General features: G+C 46.6%; 1 protein-coding gene across 3 annotated transcripts in view; it reads right to left on the bottom strand.

Moving 5' to 3' along the window:
- Positions 1 to 13,171, bottom strand: part of ACLY (ATP citrate lyase) — a 56,884-nt gene that overhangs the window by 5,383 nt on the left and 38,330 nt on the right. For 2 of the 3 annotated variants that reach the window (XM_090044418.1, XM_090044419.1), the window contains exons 11-22: positions 12,591 to 12,708; positions 12,316 to 12,470; positions 10,805 to 10,895; positions 8,191 to 8,220; positions 6,239 to 6,380; positions 4,146 to 4,314; positions 3,665 to 3,769; positions 3,200 to 3,396; positions 2,929 to 3,010; positions 2,372 to 2,482; positions 1,451 to 1,578; positions 579 to 672 (exon numbers count right to left, since the gene is read on the bottom strand). In XM_090044418.1, coding sequence (XP_089900544.1) covers positions 579 to 672; positions 1,451 to 1,578; positions 2,372 to 2,482; positions 2,929 to 3,010; positions 3,200 to 3,396; positions 3,665 to 3,769; positions 4,146 to 4,314; positions 6,239 to 6,380; positions 8,191 to 8,220; positions 10,805 to 10,895; positions 12,316 to 12,470; positions 12,591 to 12,708 — 1,422 coding nt within the window. The remainder of the gene's footprint in view (positions 1 to 578; positions 673 to 1,450; positions 1,579 to 2,371; positions 2,483 to 2,928; positions 3,011 to 3,199; positions 3,397 to 3,664; positions 3,770 to 4,145; positions 4,315 to 6,238; positions 6,381 to 8,190; positions 8,221 to 10,804; positions 10,896 to 12,315; positions 12,471 to 12,590; positions 12,709 to 13,171) is intronic. The other variant, XM_090044421.1, reaches the window with a different exon arrangement.

Genomic DNA, 13,171 nt, shown 5'->3' with positions numbered 1-13,171 from the left:
TTTAGATGTCTGGCCATGAAAGGATGATTCAGATTCAAACACCTGGCACAGAAGCTGCATTCCCCAATACCCAGCTCTCCAGGAATTAAGCTGTTCATGTTAAAACTGCATTAGCTCAACACTAAAACACAGCTGTATCAGATGAAATATCATTGGTCTAACACTGGCCTGCTCATCGCATAGGACACAGTATTAGATGCCAAGATAATATAGGTTGTCGCATGCATGCTGCCAGGCTTGAAGTGTTTATAAAAATCAGACTGTCAGGTGAGAAAACCATTCCTGGAAAAGTGTTGGCAGACCAGCCGGGCATCATATTAGCACCATTTGTGGAGTGGTTTGAGAGTCCTAGCAGATAATTCCAGCCATATGGGTCAGAGAAGTGTTGGATGCTTCTGCCTTCCACAGGGAGTGCTGAATGAAACCAGGAGATGAATTAAGTGGAGGAAGAAATGCACTATGCACTGTTTCTCCTCAGGTAATAGTTTCATTTCTTCAAATCTCCTCTATGTAGCATCTCAGCAAACCTCAGAGCCATTTATCAAGTAAACTGGGTGGGAAAACACATTACAACTCACCCTTGCCCAAGAGTAGTCCATGGGCACAGTTGGGGGAGGCACTTCCTCAGCTGGTTCAATCACTCCTTTTGAAACGAGGTCTTCATACACAGACCTAGGCAGAAAGGGAACAAGAGACAAACACCAGCCCATACATCAGTTCATTTTTACTCCTGTAGTACATGCTAGCCATGCAGTTTTGGTCCCAAACTGCAACCATCAGTATGAACAGAAGTGGTTTCATAAAGAAGGGTTATCATACGTCATCTGTCAGTTTAAAGTCAATCTTTATGAGGCTTCATTTTCCCCTCGCACTACCTTGGCCTGTAGACAAACAACATCTCATTTGAAGTGGTCCCAACTGGCCTGGGTTTTAACCCAGATCAATACAAGTGGCATGGCCACTTACATAGCCACATAGCCCTACCAAGCTGCATTGCTGCCCCTGATAGGCTTGTCCCTGGAATGACTGGCAATTAGCTCGCATGAGCCATGACTGATTTACATACAAACATGTCACTGCCTTGGGGGAAAAGCATATATTACACACTCCATAGGTATTTAAAGAGAGGGGGACAACAGATTGGTACATCTGTAGGATCCCAGGACAAAATGTTCTCTTGGGAGAAACAAGACATCTGTTTACACCCTTAGTGTTCATGGGACATTTAATGGTGCAGGGCAACTAACATGGCAGAGCACCAACTTGGCAGAACATAGAAGAGATCACTTAGTGAAATTGTGGCATCTCCACCCTTGGTTTAAGAGCACTTTAGGCAAACACTTGTTTAGGATGGTTTAGAAAGGGAGGATCCCACCTTGAGCAGGGGGTTGCGCTAGATGACCCAAGGGCCCTTTCAACCTTACTTTTCTCCAATTCCGTCATCACTTACTGAATCACATCTCCCAGCTCATCAAAACTCTGAGGCACAAACACTCCAGCTTCTTTCAGGGCTTTGTTCTTTGCAACAGCAGTTTCAGAAGCTTGGTTGGCACAAGCCCCTGCATGGCCAAACTGAACCTGTAAATCCAGGGAGAAAGCATATACAGTTTCCTACCCTACTTTATCAACTCATGCATTGGCACAAGACACTTGACTTTACTTGCAGTTAAATTTTGAGATGCAAAGTACAGTCTAACATGGATGCGTTCTCTGGCTACTTATATTCTGCCTTCTTTATCTCCCCTCATACTGGACTTACATGGAAGCTGCATCTTCCTCCCTTCTCTTCTGAACTGATGTATGGTACGTGCCGTGAAAGAGCCACTGTATTTTGCCCAAAGTCCAACTATCCCCATAACTGCAGAATCTTTCAATGATCCTTCTGGGTGACCACCAGGATCTGGGGGAACATCTGTTCACCAGAGCGCCCCATGGGATGACGAGGTCGAACGGTCACAAACTCCTGCAAGACCGTTTCAGGCTGGACATAAGGAAGAATTTCTTTACTGTCCGAGCCCCCAAGGTCTGGAACAGTCTGCCAGCGGAGGTGGTTCAAGCACCTACTCTGAACACCTTCAAGAGTAAATTGGATGCTTATCTTGCTGGGATCCTATGACCCCAGCTGACTTCCTGCCCTTTGGGCAGGGGGCTGGACTCGATCTCCCGAGGTCCCTTCCAGCCCTAATGTCTATGAAATCTATGAAATACTACATAACTGTAGAAAACCATTATAAAGCAGGATTCATTAACTTACATGTCAATGCCTACTGATAAGAGATGCTTGGAAAAGTTTATGCGCAACAGAAGTGACTTGTTACTCTCTCCAGAGAAATATATGGTTTTATATACATACTTCAGACTATATGCTTACCTCTGAAGAGAACATGGTAGCACAGGTACCAATACACCAGCAGACAACAGGCTTGGTGATACGGCCTTCTTTAATACCCCTGCTGATCTTGTACTCTTCTGTGCCTCCAATCTGCAGAGAGACCAAAAACAGCTTACTTGGGTTCACATTTACACATTTCCATAGAAGTCAATTTTAAACCAGGGCAGTCTCTCCAACATGATCCCATTTTTTGCCACCTCTCAGACAGGCTTCAAATCAGAATGTAGTCAACATCTCCTTAATCCACAGAAATACCTTTCTTTTTAAAAAAAAATAAAAAGAACAGGGAACACTCAGTCAGCTTATTTTTACAGGACATTACAGATGTGTGCAATACAGGACTTAACACCCCCACTCCTGAAACAAACCAGAAAATTATTCAGCCTTTTAGGGAGCAGGAATCTTTGCCTGCTTCAAACCTGCAAGTTAAATGCGGCTGATCTAGCATCTTCTCTAGAATGTCTCTTATCAGGACACAAGTTTCCAGAGAAGGTCAGTCTGCTTCAGAAAGGAGCACATCAAGAATTTAAACTCACTTCCCCAAGCACCACGATCATTTTCACTCCTGGAGTGTCCTGATAGCGTAAGACATGGTCCATGAAAGTTGAGCCAGGATACCTAGATGGAATGGAAGGAAAGAGACAGGAAATTCAACTTTTTATTTTCATGCAACATGTTTCTGAAAAGAGGAAGTTAAAACTCACGGAAAAGGTAAAACTAGCCCTAATGATTCATGACTGAAGTTGCTGTTAAGCCAGGCAAAAAGAAAGAAACAAATGTGTGTCTGAGGAAGAAACAGATTTTTACCTGTCCCCACCAATGGCCACTCCCTCATACACTCCATCTGTGGTTCGGGAGATGATGTTGTTAAGCTCATTTGACATTCCTCCAGAGCGGGAGACATAAGCCACGCTGCCTGGGCGGTAGAGTTTTGATGCCAGGATATTATCCAGCATCCCTCCTGTGTTACCTATTTTAAAGCAGCCGGGTTTGATCCCACCAACCTACAGGAAGAAGAGAGAGATATGCCTGGAGGCTGAGCAGCCTAGGGATATTTCCATAAAGCAAGTGGTATCTGCCAATATTAATATGAACACCAGAAGACAGCAGCAGCCTTGCATGCCACAGAGTGACCTTCAAACTGAGAATTACTCTGCCTTTTATGTTATAATAAATACGATTTTTTAAATGAATTAACACATTTTTCTTTGAGAAAAATAAAAGCTTAACATTAAGGAATGTAGGGAAGATGAGATTTAACCAATCTCTTACAGTTGCAGGCCCGATGATTGTGACCCCTTTCTTGTCAGCAGTCTTGATTAGCTTGCGTGTCAGCGCTTCTGGAATGCCCTCCGCAATGATGGCGATGGTGCGGATCTACAGCACAAGATACAAAACTCCCTCAGTAACATCCTGGTGAATTCCAGGAGCACAGGAGGCAGGGAGAATTACTTAAGAGAAGAACCCTTCCTACCACAACACATACAGGGTGCAAGATCAAGCCTCTGAGAAGCTAGGTAAAGAGTCTTAGTGGAGTGTGAAAAGCTTAGTTCACCTTGTTCCTATATTTATTGTTAAAAAAGCTGAGTTAAGGTAAGTTCCTAACTCTGGGGAAATGCATACCCAGTTTCCATTCAAGAGGTAAAGCACTTAAATAGTATTTTAAAGTCACAGTAACACATAGTCCTGTTTCCCTGATACTACTAGCCTGGGTTGCTTCAGTGTCTTTGACCTTTGCTGATTGCTCACTTACCTGTGGATAGTTCATGGTCTCGACAGTGCTGTCATAAGCAGATCGCAGAGAGGCAAAGTTGATCAGGACGTCCACCTCTGGGTGCTTCTTCATAGCATCTGACATGTTCTTGAAGACAGGGATCAGAATTTCCTTATGGCCCCAGTAGAATTTCTGCTTATGATCTCCGCTAAAAAAAACAAAGACACAAAGCAAGACAGATCTGATCATTTATGCTGCTGAAAAGGAGCTACACAGTGCTGCAGGCAGAGAAACAACAAAGCACATTTCTCAAACACCATCAGCCTGGACTCTCATCTCAAGTTGGGAGTAAAAGTAACCATAACTAACAAGAGGGTCTTCAGTGCATAAAGAGAGTGGTATGTAGAAGGAGTAGGGTTAAGGCAGATATAGAAGGTAAAAGAAGGCAGAAAGTCAAGGTGTAGAAGTCCTGTAGTAAGGGTAGCAGAGCCTCAATTCTATTAGACAATGGAAAAAAAAAAAAGAACAAGGTAAAGAAACAGTAAATGAGACCAGGATATTATCAATTATTTAATAACTAAAGGGCAGAAGGAAAGGGAAACTGAAAGAAGATAATCATCCTTCAGGCCTAAGAAACTGGATGGCAGCGTGCCAATCGGCTGATTTCTCATCCCTCTAGAGGAGGATTTCACTATCCAGATGCATCGACAAAACACCCGTGAAAAAGCTTAACACCCAGGCCTTATTCTCCACAACCGAGAGGACCCCCCAGCTGGAATGAGACTGCTATTGGTCATTAATGACCCCAAGTGACCTTGACCCTGGCAGTTCCTTTCTCCCAGCCTACTTTCCCCACGTGACTTCTATTAGTACAGGGTTCCTCTCTTTCTAACTTTAAAACTTTTGCACCATATGGTAGCTGTGTAAGGAGAAACTGGCAAAGTTTCATGTGGCTGCATCTCAGCAGTAGGAAATCTGTGCCTGTATTTTGTGCTGGTAAAGTGCTCTGCAAAATGCCTCTTGCTCAAGAGGGATTCCAAAGTTGTAATTATCATTAGATAATAACAGTGTGAGGTGCTTGATTGGCAAGCAAGGTAAGGAGGATTCAAAGGGGGAGATTCACTGCAGGAGAGAGATGTTTCATGATTCAATGTCTCAGCTTTATATAAAAACCTAGCAGAAAGCTCCTGTCTAGCTCTCTCAGGAAAACAGAATCCCAGACAGTCACTCCCTCATTCTCACCACTGTCCCATTCTTCACCTCCCTATTGCTCCTTTTCAAAGAAAAATAACTTCTTCCAAGGTAGAATAACTCCTCAGCTCGGACAGTGCATTGGTACCAAGCTCCAGCACAACCACATCCTGCAGGGAGCAAGGGAGGCATAAAGCAACTAGCGCAGCATGTGGATGGGGAATAAAAAGCAGCAGCAAGCTTTGCAAAATTACTACTAAATAGCACATGGCTCAGAAGTAAGCAAATAAGGACTGTGACTTTGTATAAACTGCTGTACAAATTCAGCCAGAGGAGTCTCTGCTATAGGGATCTTAAACTATAGAAGAGATAGAAGTAAGAAGGCCCTGACTTGTACTTTGGATGGAGCAACTAGCACTGACTGACAAGTCCCAGAAAACTAGAGTAAAATCCTGGAGAATCAAGTCAAACACTAAGCTCCTGGAATTTCAAAATATGATTAAAAAGGCACTAAAAATGGACATGTTACCAAGCCAAAGGAAGGGACAATCCCTTCCCCACGGTCTACAGAAGTCAAACAGATCTACTCTGAGGCAGGACACAGAAACCACTTATTTTATCTGGGAATGCCTACCATTCCAACTTATGGCCATGCCAGACTGAAGACACCCAGGCTCCTAAACTAAGCTGAACTGGACCTGGCCGTATGTGAATGACGACCACAAAGGAATCCCCCAGGCCAGACACAAAAAATCAACGAGTTGTGGAAGAACAGCAGGCAAATACTAGTCAAAAGGGTGAGGGAGTCAGGAGTGAGAAGACAGATGTAGGAGACATAGGATGAGGTGGAGCTGTGCTGAGACCTGAGGAATAACAGAGATTCTTAAAGAGGAGGAAGCCAGCAGGAAGATTTAAGGGAAACAAAAAGGCAGTTCACTTACGTGAATGGATAAACCATGGCAGCAACCGAAGGTTCATCCCTGGAACAGACATAGTCAAAGTCCAGCATGCCCTGGACAGCCCGTGTCTGCATGCCCCAAACAATTGCTTTGGTGTGACGGCTGAACAGGGTCGTTGCTTTACCTGTCCAGAGGCACGGGGGAGAGAAAAGACAAAACAATTGACCCAAACATCAAGTTGTGCATAACCAGAGCTGCAATGCTATGTATCCCACACGTCTGCCAAGAAGGCTTTTAACTGGGCAAATTCCCCCTCCAAACCCGCTGGAAGTAGCAGACATGTCACTCAAGTGAGGGCAAGCAGCCTGAGAGGTCTCACTGTAGGTGCTGCCCTTCAGATTCACAAAACAGGTAAGGATTCCATCAGTGGCAGAGCGAGGAGGGAGAAGTGGAAAACTGCTGCCTCCACTCATCCCCAAAATGTACTAGCCATGCTCCTCCTCCCCCCACTTCCCAACTGGACTGGTCAGTAGATGTATTCTGTGGAGCTGAAGAGAGAAAGAGAGAGACCAATGCTGAAGCATGTATTTTGCACGTAGCTTGTACCCCAAGAGGTCCACAGGAAGCCAGATTTCTATGTGGATGGAAGTTTCCCACATAAGGGCACAGGGAGTGGGGAGAAAAAGCAGGAAATGAGGAGGAAAGCAGCTTAACGTTACTCAGGCTAGGCTTTCAGTTCTTTTTGAGTAATAAATCCAACATGTGACTGGCTGTCTCCAGCATTTCCAGGTGGCACAGAACCTGGCTTTTGGGAGCAAGCTCACAGAAGAGGATGTCTTATCTGCTTACATTGCAGTCACACAGATTTTTAGGAGGAGATACTCTGGGCCCCTCTCTCTAACCTCAGGCTATTTGTTCATTTAGAAGTCTAAGGATTCCTTCACCAACTTCTGCGTATAACTCACCCTGGAACTGAAAACCTGGTTTCACTCTTAACTCTTGCTTCATGCTGGTTACCAGCACTGCTTGCTCCCCGCTTTAATTTTATGACTTTCCCCATCCCTGCAAGTACATGGATGATTCACTCAGCCATACTGCTGCTTAGCTGATGTTTTTGATGGATTCTAGACTGAGAATATCATATAGAAAGCCAGAGCATTTATCTTCCTGGCAATTACATAATGTGTCACTACATCCATTTTAAACAAGAGAGACCAAGAGAGGGAGATGGTTTGCTACAAAGGGACAGTTAGCAGCAGAGCTGGAATTAGAATCCAGGAGTCTTTCCATCACTGCTCTGAGCTAACTGTCCTGCTCCTGCAAGCGACTGAAACTTCACTTACTCAGCTCTCCAGCCTTATCCAGCAAAGGGCTGAAGAAAAGGCTAAAATCCCATCGGCTGCCATGGGAAAGCAATGCAAGCTCAAATGTTTGGCTGAATGGATAAAGCAGCCACCAACAGTAGCTGATTCATCAGAAGCTTCCTTGTGTGCTGGGAATGCCTCAGACAGATGGGACCTGTGTAATTATGATTTTATTTAAAACACACAAATAAAATGTGTTTCTTAAAAACATCCAGCTATCTGATTCTGATCAAAATAAACACCAACATCTTGGATGTGTGGGTACATGTGTTTTAAAAAGAGTGTCAGGTCATCCATAGTATACCCAGGTCAGAATTAAAAAAGGGGGGTTGTTTATTGAAGTCACCTCCCTGCAATGATCCCTCTCCTTTTAGGTTGATTCTTCTCCCTTCATCCTCCCATTGTTAAAACTGTTCCTCCTTTGCACAAATAAGCTTCAGATCTGCATTTCAAAAGCAGCTGAAAAGTAAGAATGGCGTCACACTCTACAGGCCACAGGAATGAGGGAAGGTGGGGGAACTAGACAACACTGCAAACTTTTGGAGAGAGAAAAACAGCATAAAAAAAAAAAAAATAAAAGGTCAGCTGCCAGCAAGGCCAGACACATTCAGCTAGTCACAGGCATCCTACCTTGAACACGTCTTGAAGTTGGGGCTGAATCTGTTGAAGAGAGAATCACTGATGCAACAATATAGCACAGCTAGTGGAACACAAAACTTTGCCTGATGCAACCCTGATAGCCAGGGATCCAGGTTTTCTGTTTCCCTTGGAAAAACAGAGTAAAATGCAGATTTCTCTCTTTATTGGACTCAGATGTGGATTTCTCATTTCAGCAAAGAAACCTGTGGATTTTGCAGTGAGCCTGCTGCAGGTAGGCATAGTTCCAGCCTGCAGGGGGTTGGGAGGGAGTTGGAGGAAGGCAGTCAGGCAGAGGGTGCCATGTGCATCTACAAGCACATGGCCCCAGGCAGCCTGGAAAGCAGTTCTTGCAGGTAAGTTGGGGGGTGGGGGACGGAACTGAGGCCCCTGTAAGGAGGGAGGAGTGAGCTGGGCAGGGCTGGAGCTGGGACTGGGGCTCCTGCCCAGCCAGGCAGCGTATGGGGCTTGGGGCCTGGGCTGCAATCCATGGCTGCAAAGCCCCAGCAGGGAGTGGGACACGGCCATGGGCAGCCGGGGGGTGGGGGGGCAGCTCCCCATTGCAGTGCACACTCCGGGGGGGAGGGGGGACCCCCCCCAGATCTGTGAGTGGGGTGGGGATGGGCTGCCCACTGCAGGCTCAAGCTTCTGTGCCCTGCTGCCCTCCCCTGGGGCCTCTGCAACCTGGCAGTGTGGTCACGCAAGATAGCTGCTTGCCACTGCAAGCTGTGCTGCCCCAGCGAGGTGTCCTCTCTGCATGTGCAGCAGCTTTGAGGGGCACAACCCCATGCTGCCACCCTCACTGCAGCCACGCATGCAAGGGGCACATTGCCAGCACAGTGCAGAGCTCTCAGCAGCAAACAGCTTCTCTGTGTGGCTCCAATGTTCCCCACCATGCTGGGTTGTGCCTGATGGCTTCTGGAGGCCCCAGGAGAGGGCAGCGGGGTGGGAACCAGCACCTGCAGCTTATGCCAGCCCCCACCTCTGCCCCATGCAGATCTGGGGGGGAATGGGTCCCCCCTGCCCCTCCAGGAGTGCACACTGTAAAATGGGGAGTCAACCCCTTTCCTGAGCCCAGAGCAGGCAGCAGGGGGAGCCAGGCTCTGCTCTGCTCCAGCCAGCCACCACCTTCTGATGGAACCACTGGGCTGTGGACCTGGGTCCCTGGCCCCATAGCCCTGGTAGCTGGGGGGGCCCCCCTCAGAGGAGGGGCTTTAATTTTAAATAACTGATTTGGGGGTTTATTAGAGCGAGTTTGCAATTTTTTAAAAATCAGGGAAAACTAGTATCCTTGCTGATAACTCAGTGGCCTCTAGTGATTTGTTTAGACTGTTTCACTGCATAATGCACTATTCTTTTTTAATTAAAAAAAAAAAAAGCACAGACTGACAAAGTAGGAGGGAACTCCAGATTGGGCATTTTGAAAACAGAAAGGGGAAAAGACCTGTTTAATTAAAAGAATGGCTAGGTCACTCCAGTGTTATGACACAATATACTAATAGTAAGCAGCTCCAAGAGCTCCTGACCAAATAATAATTAAAAAAATCATGTGCAGAACTACAGCTTAGAGATACCACACATTCCAAACACATTTGTGCAGCAGCAACGAGCCTAAAGTGGTTTCTGAATGTACAGAATGAAGTCAAAACATCTGCTTTCCAGATGTCTGGACACCAAACATTCACTGCGCAGGAATTTGTGCTCATCCCAGTGCAGATACATTTCAAGCACAAGATGCTTTGTCTTCCGAACCGTAAGCTAAATTACAGCTTCCACAGTCCATTTAACCTTCAACCTTTTTTCTAAGACTACCCACAGAACTGGCTATTAGTAACAGTTGGGGTGACAGTAATGGCTCTTTGTGACCTTACCCATTAGGAACTGGTCTGAGAGTCCTGCTGCATGTACTTAATGTTCATCTCGCTTACTCCTGAAATGCCTTTCCCACTCTTAATTCTAATGCAGGAAACAGGAGGCGTTTCGAGGGCTTGTGGCTGTGTTAAGACAGGGAAGTTTCCCAGCTAACTAGATTTAAAAAAAACAAACAAACCCTAAATGTGCTAACCACAAGGGATATCTCAATTCACTGGAGGCAGCAGGCCATGGTCCCTAATGCTCTGCCCAGAATTTTAAACACAAACCCAGGTGCAAGGTATGCCTTTCTAGGCAGCGATGTGGTTTCCAACAATACAATATCCAACTACTTACAAACACCAACAAACAAAAACCAGACAACCAAGTGGGAAAATACTGAGAAAATTTTCCCTATTGGCTTCACATATGTGAGGGAGCTGGGAGGCTGCAACTCTCAATTTCTGCTAATTCTCCTGGGGGAAAAAAAAAGAACAAAATAGCCCAGGCAAAAGACAACTCTGCCTCATCTTTTTAGAAATGAGTAACCCTCCAAGTAACAATGGTTATAGAGCTCAAGCTTGGAGTTGCAGCCGACTCCACAAAGATGCTTAGCTGGGAGGGACCATGTCCCCCATGCCGAGCTGAAGAGCAGTGGAAGGGAGGCAGTGGGGCTGACCCTTTCAAGAGCTGGAAGCAGAAGGGGACAGGGTGTGTAAGCATTGCTGTTAGTGATAAACCAGGATACTGAGCTTACCAGGAGGTGCCACAGACTTTGCTTTCTTGGCTGGAGTGATCTCATCAGGCTTGGATTCAGAAAAAGAGGCAGTTCTGCTTGGTGCTGGTGTCTGAAAGAAAGAACCCAGGTGTAGAGCTGGCAAAGAATGATGTAGCAATGTAGGGCTTCCTGATGCTGCGTTCTTGGAGACTGGCAATTCACTTTGGTACCTCCAAAGCAAAAATGGTTTTAAAGAACTGCAGCACCGTAACAGAAAGGGATTTCGGAGTCATAGTTGACTCCAAGATGAACAGGAGTCATCAATGTGATGAAGTGATCAGTAAGACTAAATGCACTTTATCATGCATTAGCAGGTGCATCACAAACAGGTCCAGGGAAGTGATGCTTCCCCTCTGCGTGGCACTGGTGAGGCCACAGCTGGAGTACTGCATTCAGTTTTGAGCGCCATACTTCAAGGAGGGATGTGAATAATCTTGAGGGTCCAAAGGAGGACCATTTGTATGGTTAGGGGCCTGCAAGTAAGGCTCTACTAAAGGAGAGACTGAAGGACCTGAATCTCTTCAGCCTCCACAAGAGAAGGCTGAGAGGTGATCTTGTGGCCATCTACAGATTCATTTGGGGGGGGGGGGGAGAGGGAGATGACGACAGGGGGACGGGGGACAGCAAGGAGTAGGAGATACTCTGTTTACCGGGCCATCCCTTGGAATAGCTAGAAACAATGGCCACAAATTGACAGAGAACAGATTCAGGTTAGACATCAGAAGAATTTCTTTATGGTAATGGTTGCCAGAATCTGGAAGGGGCTCCCAAGGGAGGTGGTGCTTTCCCCTACCTTGGAGGTCTTTAAGAGGTGACCAGACAAGCACCTGGCTGGGGTCATCTGACCCCAATGCTCTTTCCTGCCTGGGGAAGGGGGTCGGATTCTATGATCTGCTGAGGTCCCTTCCAAACCCAATATCTATGAATCTATGAACTGCTCCGAGACAGATCAGTGGCAGCAAAAGAACTATGCATGAAAGTCTGCTTATATTACACCTCATGTGCTCAAAGCAGCATTTCCCAACCAGTGTGCTGCAGGCACGTCCATGTGTGCCGCAGCATTTTGGGCTGGAGCCACGGCCCCCTGCCTGCTGCTATTGCGGACAGACAGATGGCTCCAACCAGGCGGGGGGTGTGGCTCCAGCCCAAAATGCTGTCCAGCTGTGCGCCATCCCGCCTAGTCAGTATCTGGCTGGCCACGTGCCACCTGTGCCCTCCCGCCCTGGTTGGTGTCTGGCTAGCCACGCACTATCCCCCCACCCCAACTCTGTGTCCAGTGTGCCACAGTGCTTTTTTAATTTAGATAAGTGCGCCATGGGGCAAAAAAGGTTGGGAAACTCTGACTCGGAGGACAGCTTCATTGAGAGACTTCTACTAAACAATGGGGCATCAGAACCCTGCTCCCTCTCACTTTTGTCAGGGTTTGTTTTTTCTACAGAAGTTTCCGAGCAGAGCAAAACAAGAAAGATCTTTGTGGCTAAAACACTCACCGAAGGGCTGCCACTGGCATTGAGGAGGAAGTTGGCAGTGTGGGCTGCAGCAGGAGGCTGGTTAGGGATAGGCCGGTGGCCAAGTGCCATGCCTACAATGGCAGTCATGTGAGTTTCAGTGCCAAAGACGTGGATGGGGATCCCAGTAGTTTTTCCTGCACACACACAGAGGAAACCTATCAGGCTTGGTGGATGCAGTTCAAGGTACAAAAAGAGAGCAATGGAAACAGATACCAAAACACAGAAATGTTAAGGGACTGGTTGAATCTCCTTACCCACTTCACCCATGACTCGCAGCCCTTCCTGGTAGTTTGGGCCTCCTCTCCGCACGAAGATCCTCACCTCATGCTCTTTCAGAGGGCCTTGGTAATCTTTAATGGCTCTCACAATACCCTGAAAGACAGCAGATGGGCCATCTGAGTGGGGAGGCGCTCTTGCAGTGACAAGGCAAGAATTGCATCATTCACCCTTTAATGCAAAGCTTATAAAATGGAACATAATTATGTAACATGTAGGGATCTACTGAATTTGTGGAGGAAGTGGGGTGTGACAGCTTTTTTAATCTTGCAGGTTCACCCCACCCTCCACTGCTTGGTGGAAGGGCCACGCCACTCGCTCCTGACGTGCAGGAGGCAAAAACCATCATATTTTAAACTGGTTTTTGCCTCCCCACTGCTGATTGGCTAAGGGGCTCCCAAATGCTCTGCTGCTGACCAGAAGGGAGGCAAAAACGGTACCATATGTAAAACTGGGGTTTTTGCTTACCCACTGATCAGGAGTGAGAGTGGCAGGGACAGGGCTTGTCGTATTAAAGGAGCCGCCATGCACTCCACTTCCACTGTGATAATGTAGGAAA

The sequence above is a fragment of the Crocodylus siamensis genome, chromosome 4 (genome assembly GCF_052110815.1).
Source record: "Crocodylus siamensis isolate JL-2025a chromosome 4, ASM5211081v1, whole genome shotgun sequence".
NCBI lineage: Eukaryota > Metazoa > Chordata > Crocodylia > Crocodylidae > Crocodylus > Crocodylus siamensis.
Note: the sequence above shows the minus strand (reverse complement) of the source record. Positions and strands in the feature narration are given on the sequence as shown.